General features: G+C 48.7%; 2 protein-coding genes across 2 annotated transcripts; one reads left to right on the top strand and one right to left on the bottom strand.

The window, feature by feature from the left end:
- Window positions 1–6,699: 6,699 nt before the first annotated feature.
- LACBIDRAFT_316276 (uncharacterized protein) lies at window positions 6,700–8,028 on the top strand (the record flags this gene model as incomplete). Its single annotated transcript, XM_001889714.1, has 5 exons — window positions 6,700–6,888; window positions 6,944–7,228; window positions 7,283–7,320; window positions 7,379–7,700; window positions 7,750–8,028. The coding sequence occupies 5 exons, from the start codon at window positions 6,700–6,702 to the stop codon at window positions 8,026–8,028; spliced, it is 1,113 nt and encodes a 370-aa protein (XP_001889749.1).
- An 850-nt stretch (window positions 8,029–8,878) lies between these two features.
- On the bottom strand, window positions 8,879–12,901 carry LACBIDRAFT_186602 (uncharacterized protein; the record flags this gene model as incomplete). The annotated part of the gene is made up of 1 exon (XM_001889682.1): window positions 8,879–12,901. The coding sequence occupies one exon, from the start codon at window positions 12,899–12,901 to the stop codon at window positions 8,879–8,881; it is 4,023 nt and encodes a 1,340-aa protein (XP_001889717.1).
- Between the last annotated feature and the right edge of the window lie 1,706 nt (window positions 12,902–14,607).

Below are 14,607 nucleotides of genomic sequence, written 5' to 3'. Positions count from 1 at the left end.
CGCCTCCAGGAACACAGGCGTGCACCCTTGATGTGGAAGGGGCGTATCGCACGGTTCCAGTTAGTCCTGTTTGCAAACGGTACCTGATCGTCGAGTTCAAGGGATTGTTTTACATTGACCACAATGTACCCTTCGGACTAGCCTCTGCCTCAGGTTTACAAGGAGAAGTTGCAGATGCGACGGTTGACATTTGGCGTAGTCTCCGTGTTGGTCCTGTTATCAAATGGGTTGATGATTTCAACGCTTTTCGTTATCCAACCAAGGTCGGATTATTTTCTGGAATTTCTGATGGGGTTGTCTATCGATATGACTATGATCTTGACTACATCAAAGCCATGATTGCCCCGCTTGGGATTCCGTGGCATACAACAAAGGGATCTCCTTTTGGAGATACCTTTTCTTATGTTGGTTTTGAATGGGACCTTGTCTCAAAGACTGTCTATCTTACTAAAGTCAAACGTGAAAAGCATCTTGCTAAACTTCTCTTCGTTCTACAGAACTCCCCCTTATCACAACGATTTTTCAAGAAAGAAATACAATCTCTGCATGGCTCGTTATCACACATCACTTTCGTCTATTCGCGTGGCAGAGCATACCTCAATAATATTATTTGGTGGCTCACAACTTTCACCAACGACTTCTCCCCAAGATTCCCTCCCCCTTCCATCATTTCAGATCTTAAATGGTGGTTAACTCAACTTTCCATGCCGTCTATCATTCGCTCTCTCGCTTCGCGCCCTCCTACGTCTGATCTCAATATTTGGGTCAACGCCTCAACAGACTGGGGAATCGGTTTGCTAATCAACGATTCGTGGGATGCATGGAGGACCTTTCCAGCATGGAAGGCTCCTGGTCGAGACATTGGATGGCTCGAAGCAGTGGCTGTCGAACTCATTGTCATGCTTCTCAGTGAAATGCATCTCGCTCACCTTGACGTTCTGATCCGCAGTGATAACGAAGGTGTCATTGGCGCCTTCCGGAAAGGATGGTCAAGGAATCAAGAAACCAACTCGTGTATTCGTCGTGCAGAAGCCATTTTTGAGCAACGTGATCTTTCTATCTCTCTCTTATATGTAGAATCATCCATTAACTTAGCAGACCCCATATCTCGTGGTATCCTTCCACCTCTTGAGTGTCGAGTGAACATTCCATATTCTGTACCACCTCCAATTTCCGATTATTTCTATCATGCCTAGTGATCCTACTCTATCCGACTGCCTAAAGAATGTAGACGTACGTTCAGAATTATCAGATTTTTCAACCATCATGGATGCTCGCACCCCATCCTTGTCTCAATCGCAAACTCGTATATGGATGCCTAGGAAGCCTCGGAAGGGCAATGAAATAGCCCCCTCCATATATCGCCCTCACGTTGTTGCAAGCGAAAGACTATTGAAATGGATTTCTCCTCATACTCAGATTTTCCGAGAGAATATGCGAAAGGCATTGCCGGAATCACACCTTACACGTCTCTTCGAAGTCATGGCCTTCTCTCTTGACCAAGCGACCCGGGACGGATACGCTTCAGGTCTGCTGTGTTTCACGCAGTACTGTGATAGCATACATATTTCCGAGGTTGATCGTATGCCAGCCTCCGAGTCATTGGTCGCCTCCTTCATCGCCTTCCACGCGGGGAAGGTAGCATCAAGTACAATTGATAATTGGCTCGCAGGCCTTCACTTCTGGCATACTATTAATGGTGCTCAGTGGAATGGTGGTGATATCTTGTTGCACGCAAAGAAAGGTGCACAAAAACTCGTACCTATATCATCGAAACGGGCCAAACATCCTCCAGTCACCATAGAACATCTATATGCATTGCGTAACGGCTTGGATCTCTCTAACGCATTTGACGCGGCAGTCTGGGCAATTGCATGCATCGCCTTTTGGTCCTGTTGTCGCCTTGGGGAGCTCGTTATTCCGAGCACGAACTTATTCGACCCTATCAAACACGTCGCTCGCTCAACTTCATTAACCTTCCATACACTGTCAAATGGTACAGAATACGGTACCTGTCAGATACCCTGGACCAAAATGACGCTTCAGGAGGGCGCATCCATATCCATTACAGCTCGTGATGACCCATCGTGCCCTGTCAAAGCCTTAAAACATCATCTTTCGTGCAGCAAATCCATACCATATCACGCACCATTGTTTTCATTCGAAACAGCCGACGGAGGATGGTCGCCAATGACCAAAGGATGGTTCATGACGCGATGTAACGAAATCTGGGTTGCTGCTGGACTGCCTGATATGCCAGGTCATGGCTTTCGCATTGGTGGTGCAACGCACCTTCTTCTCATGGGTGTGGCGCCCGATTTGGTTGCAGCTCAAGGGCGCTGGAAATCAAGGGCTTTTATGGATTATTGGAGGAAAATTGAGTCAATCTTACCTTTGTTCATGTCCAGCGCGGGTTCTGCGTCTCGAGTCTCTATCATTGAAGAGTCAATGTCGGCGTACAGAAAGAAGTGGAAGTTATAAAATTTCTACTTACCTTGTTCTTGAATAAGGGATCAATCTGAGATCATCAATCTATTTTTATCTCATTTCTCCCGCACTTACCTTAAATCAGCTTGCTCTGGTTGGGGTGTCGTGTCTTCGAAGAAACGCGACCGTGGTGAGCTGCGCATGGTGGTATGGTCTTGTTGTCTTCTCAGACCCTTCACATGGGGCTTGGAAACCAGGATCCACACCGGCACGCTCAAAGCTTTCGGAATTCTCGAGTCAAATCATTTTTTCAAATATACTTGTTTTCTTATCACACCTGAGATGTCATTTGCATCCATTGAACAAGTATCAGATTTGATTTGTGCTAATTTCTTGAGATCAGCACGACGCGTTTTGGATCCAAGTCACATGCACGAGGATTTTCCAAAGCTTTCCCCCAACCCACGAAAATTCAGATTTTCAACTGACTCAAGTCTTTTAAATTGAATTTTCGTGTTCCCTCACATCCTAGCATCAGTGCGTTACATACAAAGCACGAGAACACAGACAGAAACATTGCGGCCCGCAGCGGATCATCGCCGATTTTGCCCTTTTTAGCCGATATTCGGACATTCTCGTGGAGGTTTGCAGAGCCGGTTTTCACTGGGCTGCCGCAATGTTTCTGCTGCTTCGTTTTGGACGACATCAATCTGGACTCACCTCAAACTCTTTCCCCAGATTCTACTACCTGCCCACAACTATATATCTCAGAGCACTATCGAATTGACTTTATTCCTTCCTTCTTTCCGCCCCCCCACCATCTCCCCCAATCCGTCTCCTCGCACTTCCCACCATTCCGCCCATTCCTCTCGTTAACATACATGAACATATTCTTCATACAGAATCGTCAACCTATAGGCTCTGCATGACATCTCGCGGCTCGCCCATGAGTACCATTATTGGAGCTTGAGTGACTGTTCTTACTGGGTACAAGGAAGCGTGTCCATTTCTGATACCTCGGTAAGTGACTTCCTGTCCTTGTACATGTCGTCTAAGTGACCATTTTCGGTGCATATATGCGCCTTCTGCAGTGTATTCTATGTCGAGGACAAGTTGTGAGTGCGTTTTGGTGTGGTGTCGCATGTCTGATGGACGAAATATACAGCGCCTCAAAATTCCCTTTACTCCCCCCATCTACAATGCCGACCCCCGACATTGATATATCTGTCTCTCAGATGTGTGCACAAGCGGATGGGTGGGAATGGGTGTGAAACGGCAATTGGTTAAGGTTCCGTTCCAGGGATAGATGTCGTGTCGCAGGGGTCTTGAGTATATAGCAACCAGAAATTTGCAGATATTCGCAGGAAATGGTGTATTATATGAAGGAATTACAAAAAAATTCTACCTACAAGTGAGGACAGAGAAATGCAGATGGGAGCAGAATAGAAGGGGTAGCCGCCGAAATTTCCGCAATCAACGCCGTAGTTCGTCGAAAAGGGGCAGACAGTTGCGGAAAAAAATCCGCAAAAGGGACGAAATCCCATTCTACCTGCACCTTTCTGCTCTGCCGACGATCTCCGATATCTGCCGGGAATTCGCAGATACTTGCGGCTGGTAACAGAGTCGGTTTTCACTGGGCTTCAGCGCTCAGCACTTCAGCACTTGTTTGGTATTTGTTTTACCTTGCTTGTCAAGGTCTATTTCCAAGCCATCATACCAACCTCGTACAGCTGGCCCTTGGCTGGCCCCAGTCGTATACAGTAGACACCAGAAATTTTAGGGAGGTGCCTAGGGTTTTGCATTTAGCTGTAAGTAGTGGGTTTTAGCCTGCAGTGCTCAAGGGCTCCACTGTGGGATACATCACACCTTTTTGTAAGTACAAATTTTGAACCCACTTCCATTGGCTGCAAATTGGCTGTGAGGAGCGAACCGCTTAGTAAGCGGTTCGGCGACAAGCAGTCAATAAAAGACAAGGGGGTGTCGGGATTTTAAAAAAAGACCTAGGGTCGATTTTTTTGGTAGTGAGCGCTGGGCTGAACCAACCACCCAACGTAATCAGGCACATGTCTACTTTAGGAAATATGACGTCACCGCCGTGCTCCTGGTCCTCCTTTCGACGTTGAAAATGCATTGCAGACCCAATGCATGGGCACCTGTGCATGGCAAACACAAATGAGATGATATTAGAATGGTTTGACGTGAAGATGTAAGTAAGTTTCATGTTGAAACCCTAACAGAAAGTAGGTTTACTTATCCACACAGTTTCACATCCCACTGGATCACATTGTTGGCGGTTAGCTCTGCTCGGGATCCACAAAAACAATCCTCTAATCCTCCAATGTCAACAACCTTACATTTTCATCTTTCACACTGACCTCATGTTTCCTTGTTGACAATTTCCGAGCTTGAAATAGGTGGCCTATGAACCTCGTTGGTGTCAGAATGAGTCACGGCATGAGTGTCCTGTTCTGTGGAATCTCACGGTGAGTTTGCGTGCCCCGGAATATGCTAACAAATCATAATCAAAGGTCTTTGACGGTTGCCACACTAACGAAAATTATCAATGCATGTTATTATTGCCTTATGTAAGCAGTCCCATTGGTGTTTTTGGCGCATCCTGAGGCATTTAGCACACCTTGAGGCTTTCTAGTATCTATTATGTATACTTTATCCATCAGGAAGGCCGTCTATAATGTTTTTGGGCCAAAATTTTTGAGCTTCCAATTTTTTTTTAACGGCCTGACGGCCCAACCAACCAACCGGCCCCCGGTCCGGGATTATGATCCCGACACCCCCTTGATAAAAGATCATAAACTTACTTACTCTCATTTCATTTTTATGTGCTCGCCATAGCGGGCTTTCATGAAATACAAGCAAGGTTTTTGTTGACATTGGAACAATGTCAAACTCTAGTTTTCAACTTCGCATCCCGAAATTAAAATCTGATGTTGTTCTCACGTTTATCCCCTGGCTGGCATCGCTGGCACACTGCTTCCTCTCGCATTATTATATAGCCTACATAGTGTTTATTGGTTTATCCCTTGGCTTGCATCCCGCATACAAATGATCTAGACGAATGATGACGAGGTGATGTCTTCTTCCCGTCCCATCACCCAATAAATAGCACGACATTTCCCTGCGACCACAAAACAAGCTGTGGACCAACTGTGGACCAGCAGTGAGCGAAGTCCATTTTTCACCATCCTTTCTTATCTACCCCCACCACCATTTCTCCTTGGCCCTTCCATCAACCTTCCACGAGGCGCAGCCTTTTGGTCTTGAAGCTGCGGACTACCTCTACGCTTATCCGTGAGTTTGGGGACGTGCAACAAAGGCATGCCGGTCGTTTCAGGTAGTATCACCACTGTTCCCACTCGACTGTCTCAACTGGTCTGCGTGGGCACTATCGACGGAATACATGTAAGCAGTAATTGGCGTGCAAAGTGTTAACATACTTCACTTGTAAGCACACTCCTTGTTGAGAGGCACGCTATAGACGGGTAAACCCTCCATTAGTAGGTGCCGATGCTACATTAGCGAAAGGCGGCAATACACACCTGAGCGATTTTGTTGATCTTTTTAACATCCGCGGTGTAATTAAGAAGGCGTTTTCTGTAATCGGCGTGACATACAAATGCGACCCAACCTTTGTCTTCAATCTCAGACTCAGCGGTCGAACTAAGTTTATCTTGGTCAGTGCCGTTTCCAATCATGAAAAGGAAGGTCGCTTTACTTTACCAAAAAATCATTGCATTTAAGGAAAGTGTCTTCGTCGATTACGTCGTCGTATTTGTTCAAAAGGTCCAGGGTCGACGAAATTCGCTGTTGCGCTCGACAAATCCGGTTTTTTGGCGTCCACTGTGGAGATTTTGAGTGAATAGGCGGCGTTACCAATGAACGTTGATGTGCGACGACCCTCGAAGCTGGAGGTGGATGATTATTTATAGTAGTGGCATGGATGTTGATTACATCGCGCCCAGCGTTTGTAACTTGCGCATCGTCCCCAACAGAAATATTCTGGCTCTCGTTAAACATAGACATAACGTCGTCAGAGGAGGAGAAAGTAAGGAGATGGTGGGCGATTGATGCTATTGTATAAGAATGTGCACTTAAATAAATTGCCAAGGATACCGGACTTACAAGGGCAGAGAGTTCCGCTGACAGCCAACTGACAGCTATACGCCGCTCACGTTTCTTTGTGGGTCCATGTGTGAGTATTTGGTCATGTTGTAGTCGTCGCATTTGTGTTTGATTGTCTTTCTCCCCCATCCCATGCCAGTCAATAAACCGGACCCAAAACGAGACGGCCTCTTGAGAGGAGAAATCTGGTGGAGAGATCATCAAGCATGGCTCGATGAACGCGGGTACAAGCTTCGACCAAGGCTCACTCCTGGTTGGGTTCCGTCTTGGCTCGGCAAGGATGTGTGGCCACCACGTTGTGAGGACTTCCAAACCCACATTGTAACATCATTTATTCCTTCCAGGTTTTACGTTAGCCTTAATTTTTTAAGTACAGCATCCCAGGGTACAGGATGCCGTTCGAAAGGACAACAATCAACAGGTCATGCTGAAGAAGGTCAACACCAAAAGATACCCGAATGAAGAAGAAATTTCCAGCTACTTCTCTTCAAAAGAGCTTTCCGATATACCCGAAAACCACTGTGTGCCGATTTTGGAAACCATGCGAGTTCCAGATGAAGATGATGTGGTGATTCTCGTGATGCCTTTGCTAAGAGAATGCAAAGATCCGCCTTTCGAGAGCGTTGGAGAAGTGGTCGAATTTTTCAGACAAGTATTTGAGGTGTGTTTACTTTGGCTCTCGGTATGATATCGATGCTTATGAGGTTTTGCCAAGGGTATGCGTTTCATGCATCAACACCGAATTGCTCACCGGTATGCATCTGGCATACTTTTTATTTATTTTAAATCCCAGCTTATTCCCTTTCGAAAGTGACTGTCATTTGCCCAACGTTTTGATGAACGCTGACGCTATGTATCCTGATGGATTTCACCCTGCAAAACAGAGCATGGCTCCCGACTGGAAGGGAAAAGCAAAGCATTTTTCTCGCACAGAGCGACTACCCAAGTATTACTTGATTGATTTTGGACTCTCAGTTCGCTTTCCCCCAAGCGATTCTACTCCCCGCGCGCGAGTGGTTCGGGGAGGTGATCACGATTACCCTCCCGAACTGGAGGATATGAATGCTGAATATGACCCATTCCCAACCGACGTCTTTCATCTAGGCCATCTAATCATGCATGAATTCACGGAGGTGCGATTTCTCGAAGTTCAGGACCCGTCCTTTGTAACATTTGATTTAGGGCAATCAGTCCCTTGAGATCAAGAAAACATTGGGACTTGAATTTATGGAAAGCTTAGCCGCAGACATGACGAACCCCGATCCTCTGAAGCGGCCTACAATGGACGAGGTTGTGGCAAGGTATGCAGAAGTCCGGCAAGGTCTACCATCATGGAAACTAAGGCAGAGGGTTGCTCGTTCTGACGAGTTTTTTCTCGCTGCAATGTTCAGGGGTACAAGACACTTAGGTAAAACGATCCTATATGTTGTGAAACGTATCCCCCCCCTTCCCAAACAGTAGTTACCTTTGCCTCACCTCTTTTTACACTAGTAGTTCCTCGCTGGTTTCTTAAATAAATCATCGCTGTGAGCCGATCATGAGAAGTTGGTAACTTGGTATGCATGGAAATTATCAGATATCGCGATCTAGCCGAGTGTATGCTCAGTGGTACCTTCGCCATCTTTGGCCTCACGAGCTCTTAACACGTTTTAAGTATCACTCAGGAGCGGGCATCATGATTGGCGTTAAACGAAGCACAAAGAACAAAAGCCATCAGCGGTGTCTTCGAGAAGTTGAGACGCCATCACCTTGAACAATACAAAACTTTCCTTTCAGGGAACGGAACTGTTCGAACGCCTAGCACAACAATAGCTCCCATTTTTGCCCTGTGCAAGTCCGGGCTGCGTAGCCATGGATTTGGACCCTACTCCTGAGTATCGTACGTGGGCAGATCCACGCAAAAATTCCACCAAGTAAGGCAGCGAGACGACAATGAACCTAGCTACTCGTGGTAGGACGCCTTGATAAGTCCGAAGTACCGTTGGGGCGTCATGATCAGTTATACTGGAGCTAGGAGCTCAAGATAGAATGTGGCATAGAGCTGATCGACTCAAATCAGTGATATGACAGCGATGCAGCAGGTGCGCCGTCATCCTAGGGGCAAAAGATGGGGGGTGAGGAATCACAAATATAGAAATGAGACATGAGCACAGTTTAAAACCATCCTTCCTGCAGATTCATTCCATTTGGATGATAGCTTGTTACTGAGTTGTATGGTACAATAAAAGACACTGCTCACTCCATGAGTAAAAGTAGCGCAATGGCCTGGGATGAAACTTACCTTCTACATCTACTCGGTTGTGTATTCCGCCTAGTTACACCATTTTCTCGCATTCTGGAACAGCCTAAACCAAGGGCCTACGCCCTTCCACGTTCCGACGAGGTTGTCGGGATACCAACTGTTACTCTCCAGGGCTGCAACTCGCTCTGGATGCGGCATCAGTGCTAAGATGCGACCATTTGGCGTCTGAACGCCATTAATCCCAGCTGGACTGCCGTTCGGGTTCAACGGGTACAGCTCCGTGGGGAGGCCGTTCGAATCAACATAACGGATAGCCACCAATCCTTTCGACTCCAAAGCTTTTTGTTGACTGTCACTCATAAATGAGGCTCTTCCCTCTCCGTGTGCAACGGCCACTGGCAGCTTCGAGCCCACCATGTCCGACAGGAAGACGGACGCTTTTGTCGCCTCACTTTCCACGATCTCCACCATAGATACCCGGCCTTCGAAACGCTCACTTCTATTGGGCTTGAACTCGGGCCAGTCCTCCGCTCCAGGTATAAGTTCGCGGAGATGGCTCAGGAACTGGCAGCCATTACACACGCCCAAGGCGAACGTGGTCTCTCGCGCGAAGAACTCCTTGAACTCCTGGCGAGCGGTGTCGTTCAGAAGCGCAGAGTTGGCCCACCCCTTGCCTGCGCCCAGCACGTCACCGTAGGAGAACCCACCACAAGCGACCAATCCTCGGAAATCGACCAAACTGACGTTACCACTGAGGATATCAGACATGTGCACGTCAATTGCGTCAAAGCCTGCTTCTGTGAACGCCCAAGCCATCTCGACATGGCCGTTGACACCTTGCTCACGAAGGATGGCAACCTTTGGACGAGAGGTGTATAAAGGTAAAGGTGTGTTGGAGTACTTGAGGTCATAGAAGAGGCCAGTGTGAGAGTTATCTTGGATGAGGTCGAACTCTTCCTGTGCGGCGATAGGATTGTCACGGAGGGATTGCATCCTGAAAGATGTCTCCGCCCATATCTTTTGCAACCCGGCACGTTCACCGACGTACAGGGTGTTGCCTTTGTGGTTGATGGTGATAGTCTGCTCATCAGTGACGCGGCCAATGACGTGGATGGACGTGGACGGGAAACCAGCATTGCTGTACACGGTCATAAGGCGCGGAAGATGCGACTGGCGGACCTGAACAACTGCCCCAAGTTCCTCATTGAACAAGGTTGGAATGGGGTTGGAGTCAGAGTGGAGTGCGTCAAGAGATATCTCAGCCCCGACACGGCCAGCAAAGCACATCTCCGCGATTGTAGTGAACAGACCACCATCAGATCGATCATGATACGCAAGGACGAGGTCAGGATCGCTGGCTTTGATCTGTTGGCAGCCTTGGAAGAAGGCCTTCAGCACAGCGGGGTTCTCAACATCAGGCGCTTCAGAACCGATCTCCTTGAAAACTTGGGCGAGAGCAGAACCTCCCAATCGTTCCTTCCCCTTGGCCAGGTCGAAGAAGACGAGGCTGGTGGGTTTATCAATGTCCTTGCGCAACTGAGGAGTCCAGGTTGTGCGGACATCCTTCACAGGGGCAAACGCAGTGATGATCAACGAAAGAGGGGAGCTGACCTCCTTCTGCTCCTCTCCCTCACGCCACTTCATAGACATCGACATGGAGTCCTTGCCAACCGGAATCCCCACCCCTAGAGCAGGGCACAATCCCATCCCAACGGCCTTGACTGCCTCATACAAAGCCGCTCCCTCGCCCTCTTTCGAAGCAGCGCACATCCAGTTTGCGGATAGTTTGATCTTGGATATGTCGCCAACGGTGGCTGCGACGATGTTGGTTAGCGATTCCGCAACAGCCATGCGTGCGGAGGCTGCAGCGTTTATGAGAGCGAGAGGCGTGCGTTCGCCCATGGCCATAGCCTCACCGCAAAGGACGTCGAATCCGTAGGAAGAGCGAGTGACTGCAACATCAGCCACAGGCACTTGCCATGGGCCTACCATTTGATCACGGGTGACGAGGCCTGTGATGGTTCTGTCGCCGATAGTGATGAGGAAAGACTTGGAGCCGACTGAAGGTAGGCGCAGGACACGATCAATTGCAAGAGGAAGACGATCTTGAAGGGAGTGTGTGTTCGGCAGGAAGGTTGAAAGGGAGGAGTCGAAGTCAATACGATCAGGTCTCCGTGTTGTGTCTTTTCTCGACATCTTGGGAGGCTTGCCAAAGAGTGTCGACATCTTAAGCCGGATGACATCCTGGTTGAAAAGGCGATCTGTGACGACCAGTTCTTCTTCCAAGGTAGCTACTCCCACGATGGATGCAGGACATCTTTCCCGCTTGACGATTTCCTCAAAGACGGCCACCTTGTCCGCAGCAATGGCCAGGACGTATCGCTCCTGACTCTCATTGCACCAGATCTCCATGGGCGACATAGAAGAGTCTGCCACCAACACATCCCGGATCTCGAACGTAGCGCCCAGTCCAGAGTCATGAACCAACTCCGGAAGCGCGTTCGACAGCCCTCCAGCGCCAACGTCGTGAATACTCTGGATGGGACTTTCCTTGTCAAGAGCAACACACGAATCGATAACCTGCTGGCATCTCCGCTGCATCTCAGCGTTGTCTCTCTGGACCGATGCAAAGTCCAACTCAGCAGAACTTGCACCTGACACTTGACTTGATGCGGCACCACCACCCAGACCAATCAACAACCCAGGACCGCCTAATACAACGATCTTCGCCCCAGGAGAGATGGCCTGCTTCTTCGCAAACTGGGGTCGGACATTGCCATATCCGCCAGCGATCATGATAGGCTTATGATAGCCTTTTACCTCCCTCGTCGTGCCAGAAACAGGCACGCTTTCAGAAAACGTGCGGAAGTATCCTGTTAGAGCTGGACGACCAAACTCATTGTTAAACGCGCTGGCTCCCAGTGGCCCTTCAATCATGATGTCAACAGCAGAAGCAATGTGTGCCGGACGGCCAAAATCGGTCTCCCAGGGCTGTTCGTATCCGGGGATGAGGAGGTTAGATACGGTGAACCCGCACAGACCAGCTTTGGGCTTGGAGCCTCTCCCGACAGCACCCTCGTCGCGAATTTCACCGCCTGACCCGGTGGCTGCCCCTGGATAAGGAGAAACAGCGGTGGGATGGTTGTGTGTCTCGACTTTGATGAGGATGGGCATTTCTTCTTCGTGCGATTGGTATAGGTGCTTAATGGTGCTGAAGCGGGGTGCGAGATGCCCTTCGAGGACAGCAGCGTTATCCGAGTAAGCAGAAATAGTACCTGCTCCGCTAATTTTTTCGGTATTTCGGATCATTTGGAACAAGGAAGACGGCAGAGCTTCGCCGTCGACAGTCCATGACGCGTTGAAGATCTTGTGGCGACAGTGCTCCGAGTTCACTTGAGCAAACATGAACAACTCTGCGTCTGTGGGGTTCCTGTTCATAGCTGCTGATCCTGCGGCGTATGCGTCGACAAGGTAGTCTATTTCATCCGCGGCAAGGGCGAGTCCAAGCTCCTTATTCGCAACAATGAGTTTCTCCTTCGCGTCTCCGACTACTCCCGCAAGATCAATTGTTCGGAGAGGTTTGGGTTTGTCATGCGCGAACAGCCCAGTCTCATCGGGTGGGGTGAGCTGAGCGACCTGCGTCATGCGATCGTGGATGAGCTGAGAGAAAGTAGCGAGGTCGGAGAGCGTAATTGGTTCGGAAGAGGTGAAGATGAATGCCGTGCCCCTCTCGATCCTTTCTACATGAGCTCCCAGATTGCACAAGGCAGCGATATCGGTCGCTTTGCTCGACCAGGGCGATACCGAACCTGGTCTGGGCAGCACATATACAACGTTCTCGTGTTTTGACAGTGCTAATTGTGTCCCATCCAGCGTAATGTCGTCTCCATATGCCAGAAGTCGGTCCAAGGTCTTTCGCGACGTTGAAGACGTCTGTGACAGCTCAGCCTCGAGTTGCTCGGATCGACACCTGATCAAATGAATCCAAACGGCATCCAAATATGTCACTTTATGACATATCTGCTGAATACTGCGCAAGAGGGTATCCCGCTTAGGTATAGAGATCGAAGAGGCACCTGGAAGAACTAGCATGGCCTGTCCCTAAAACTTGAGCATTTAGAAAGAATGAAATATTTGAACAACTTACAAGCCTCCTCTAATCAAGTTCTTCAACTTTTTGCCCCTCAAAAAGACCGTGGACTCGAAGGATGGTGAGTACAGTTGAAAAAATCGTTATCTAATCGTAGCAAGTGGATCAGGTGATACTACCGTGTTTGGGTGCTTACTAATCCCAACTCCGGCGAACAATCGAATCGAAGTCAAGGCTTCGCTTCAACGGCAACACTACTTAGGGAACACTCTGTGCGAACAAATGCCGACACGTGGGGAAAACCATTGGCTTGGGAATGCTCAAATGCAAGCATTCATTTTCCCCCTCAAACTTTGAGGCACTACTTACACGGCATGGCAGTTGTTCTTTTTCAACAGAACCTCGCCCAAACCTCGCCAGCCATTAATTCTTAAATGTCAGCCTATGTCAGCGCCTCAAGTCGTAGGTGAGTCAGAACCTGTCAGAACTCGAAGCTTCCCGTTGTTCCTTGGCATGGTTGCATCGATACGATGACCCTGAGAGGATATGTTCCCATGTTTTTAACTTGATCGCAACTTGATCGTCTGGTTTTCTTGTGGTTTTCGTTTCTCTTTGTCGACATTGGTCCTACTCAACTCAAGCTTTTATATGCGGTAACAGAGTGTTGAGCTAAGCTTGCATAAGTGCTCCACAACTCTCCCCCACCTGGGTCTCGCACTTCAGAATGGCTCCGTTGTTCGCGGAGAGTTGTCACAGAGGCGCCCACTGTTTTATTAAAAGTTTCATCCATCACATCACTTTCGGACAAGCCCTTGGCCCAATATATAACCTAGATGGCGAAGAAAGTTCTCAAACCAACTTCCCCCGAACCGTCACTATCTCGACTTTGGATTTCGGGTAACGTCTTTTACTCCTCTCGACTGATTTTTTTTTGATTACTTTCGCAACAGGTTACAGCAAAGGCTAGTCAAGTCGTAGCCCTGCTTACAACTGTCGACTGGGTTTAAAAAGAGACGTCCATCTTGTCTCCAAGGTTAGACTTCTGGAGAGGATGTCTGGGTAAGTGCCTCTGTTCTCTCTTCCACGCTACTCGAAACTGGTGACTTCATGGTTTTTCAGGATACTTTCTATCCCCAACCTGAAGAAGGCCGTACCTTTCATCCTTCACTTCGCGTTGACGATCCTTGTCGCTTTCGTGACCCTCTACCTCATTGATTCGCGTAGTGGGGATAGAGTCTACAACCTCGACCATCGTCGGCCCCGTTTCACCGACCTCGATGGCGGGAAAACTATTGCTCGCCTCAAATCATCCAGACCCCTGCAGTCCGATATTACAACCGCGCTCAGCATCGCAGCCAGCGCCACTCGCGCAGCGGCTGCGTGCTGGGCCGGCAAGCTTCTCTGGCGGTGTGCGTTCATGTTCATGGAGAAAGGGGAAATCACTATAGCTGGATTCTCCAAAGTCGTCGATGGTGGAATAACAACGCTGCTGTGGCCTCGCGACGTTGCCAACCGAAAGAATGTTTTTCTCGTCTATTTTATCATCTTCACCTGCTTCGGGATGGATTATTTCTCGTCTATCCTGACGGGATCGGTCACCTGGCAACCTACGTTTATTCTGGTGGATGGGTTTATACCTGTGGGGAATATCAAGGAGGGAGTAGCCGGGCAGAACATTGCAACGTATCGAAACGATCCAGTCATTGTT

The sequence above is a fragment of the Laccaria bicolor genome, genomic scaffold (genome assembly GCF_000143565.1).
Source record: "Laccaria bicolor S238N-H82 LACBIscaffold_71 genomic scaffold, whole genome shotgun sequence".
Lineage (NCBI taxonomy): Eukaryota > Fungi > Basidiomycota > Agaricomycetes > Agaricales > Hydnangiaceae > Laccaria > Laccaria bicolor.
The sequence above is the reverse complement of the archived record's forward strand: the minus strand, read 5'-3'. Positions and strand labels throughout refer to the sequence as shown.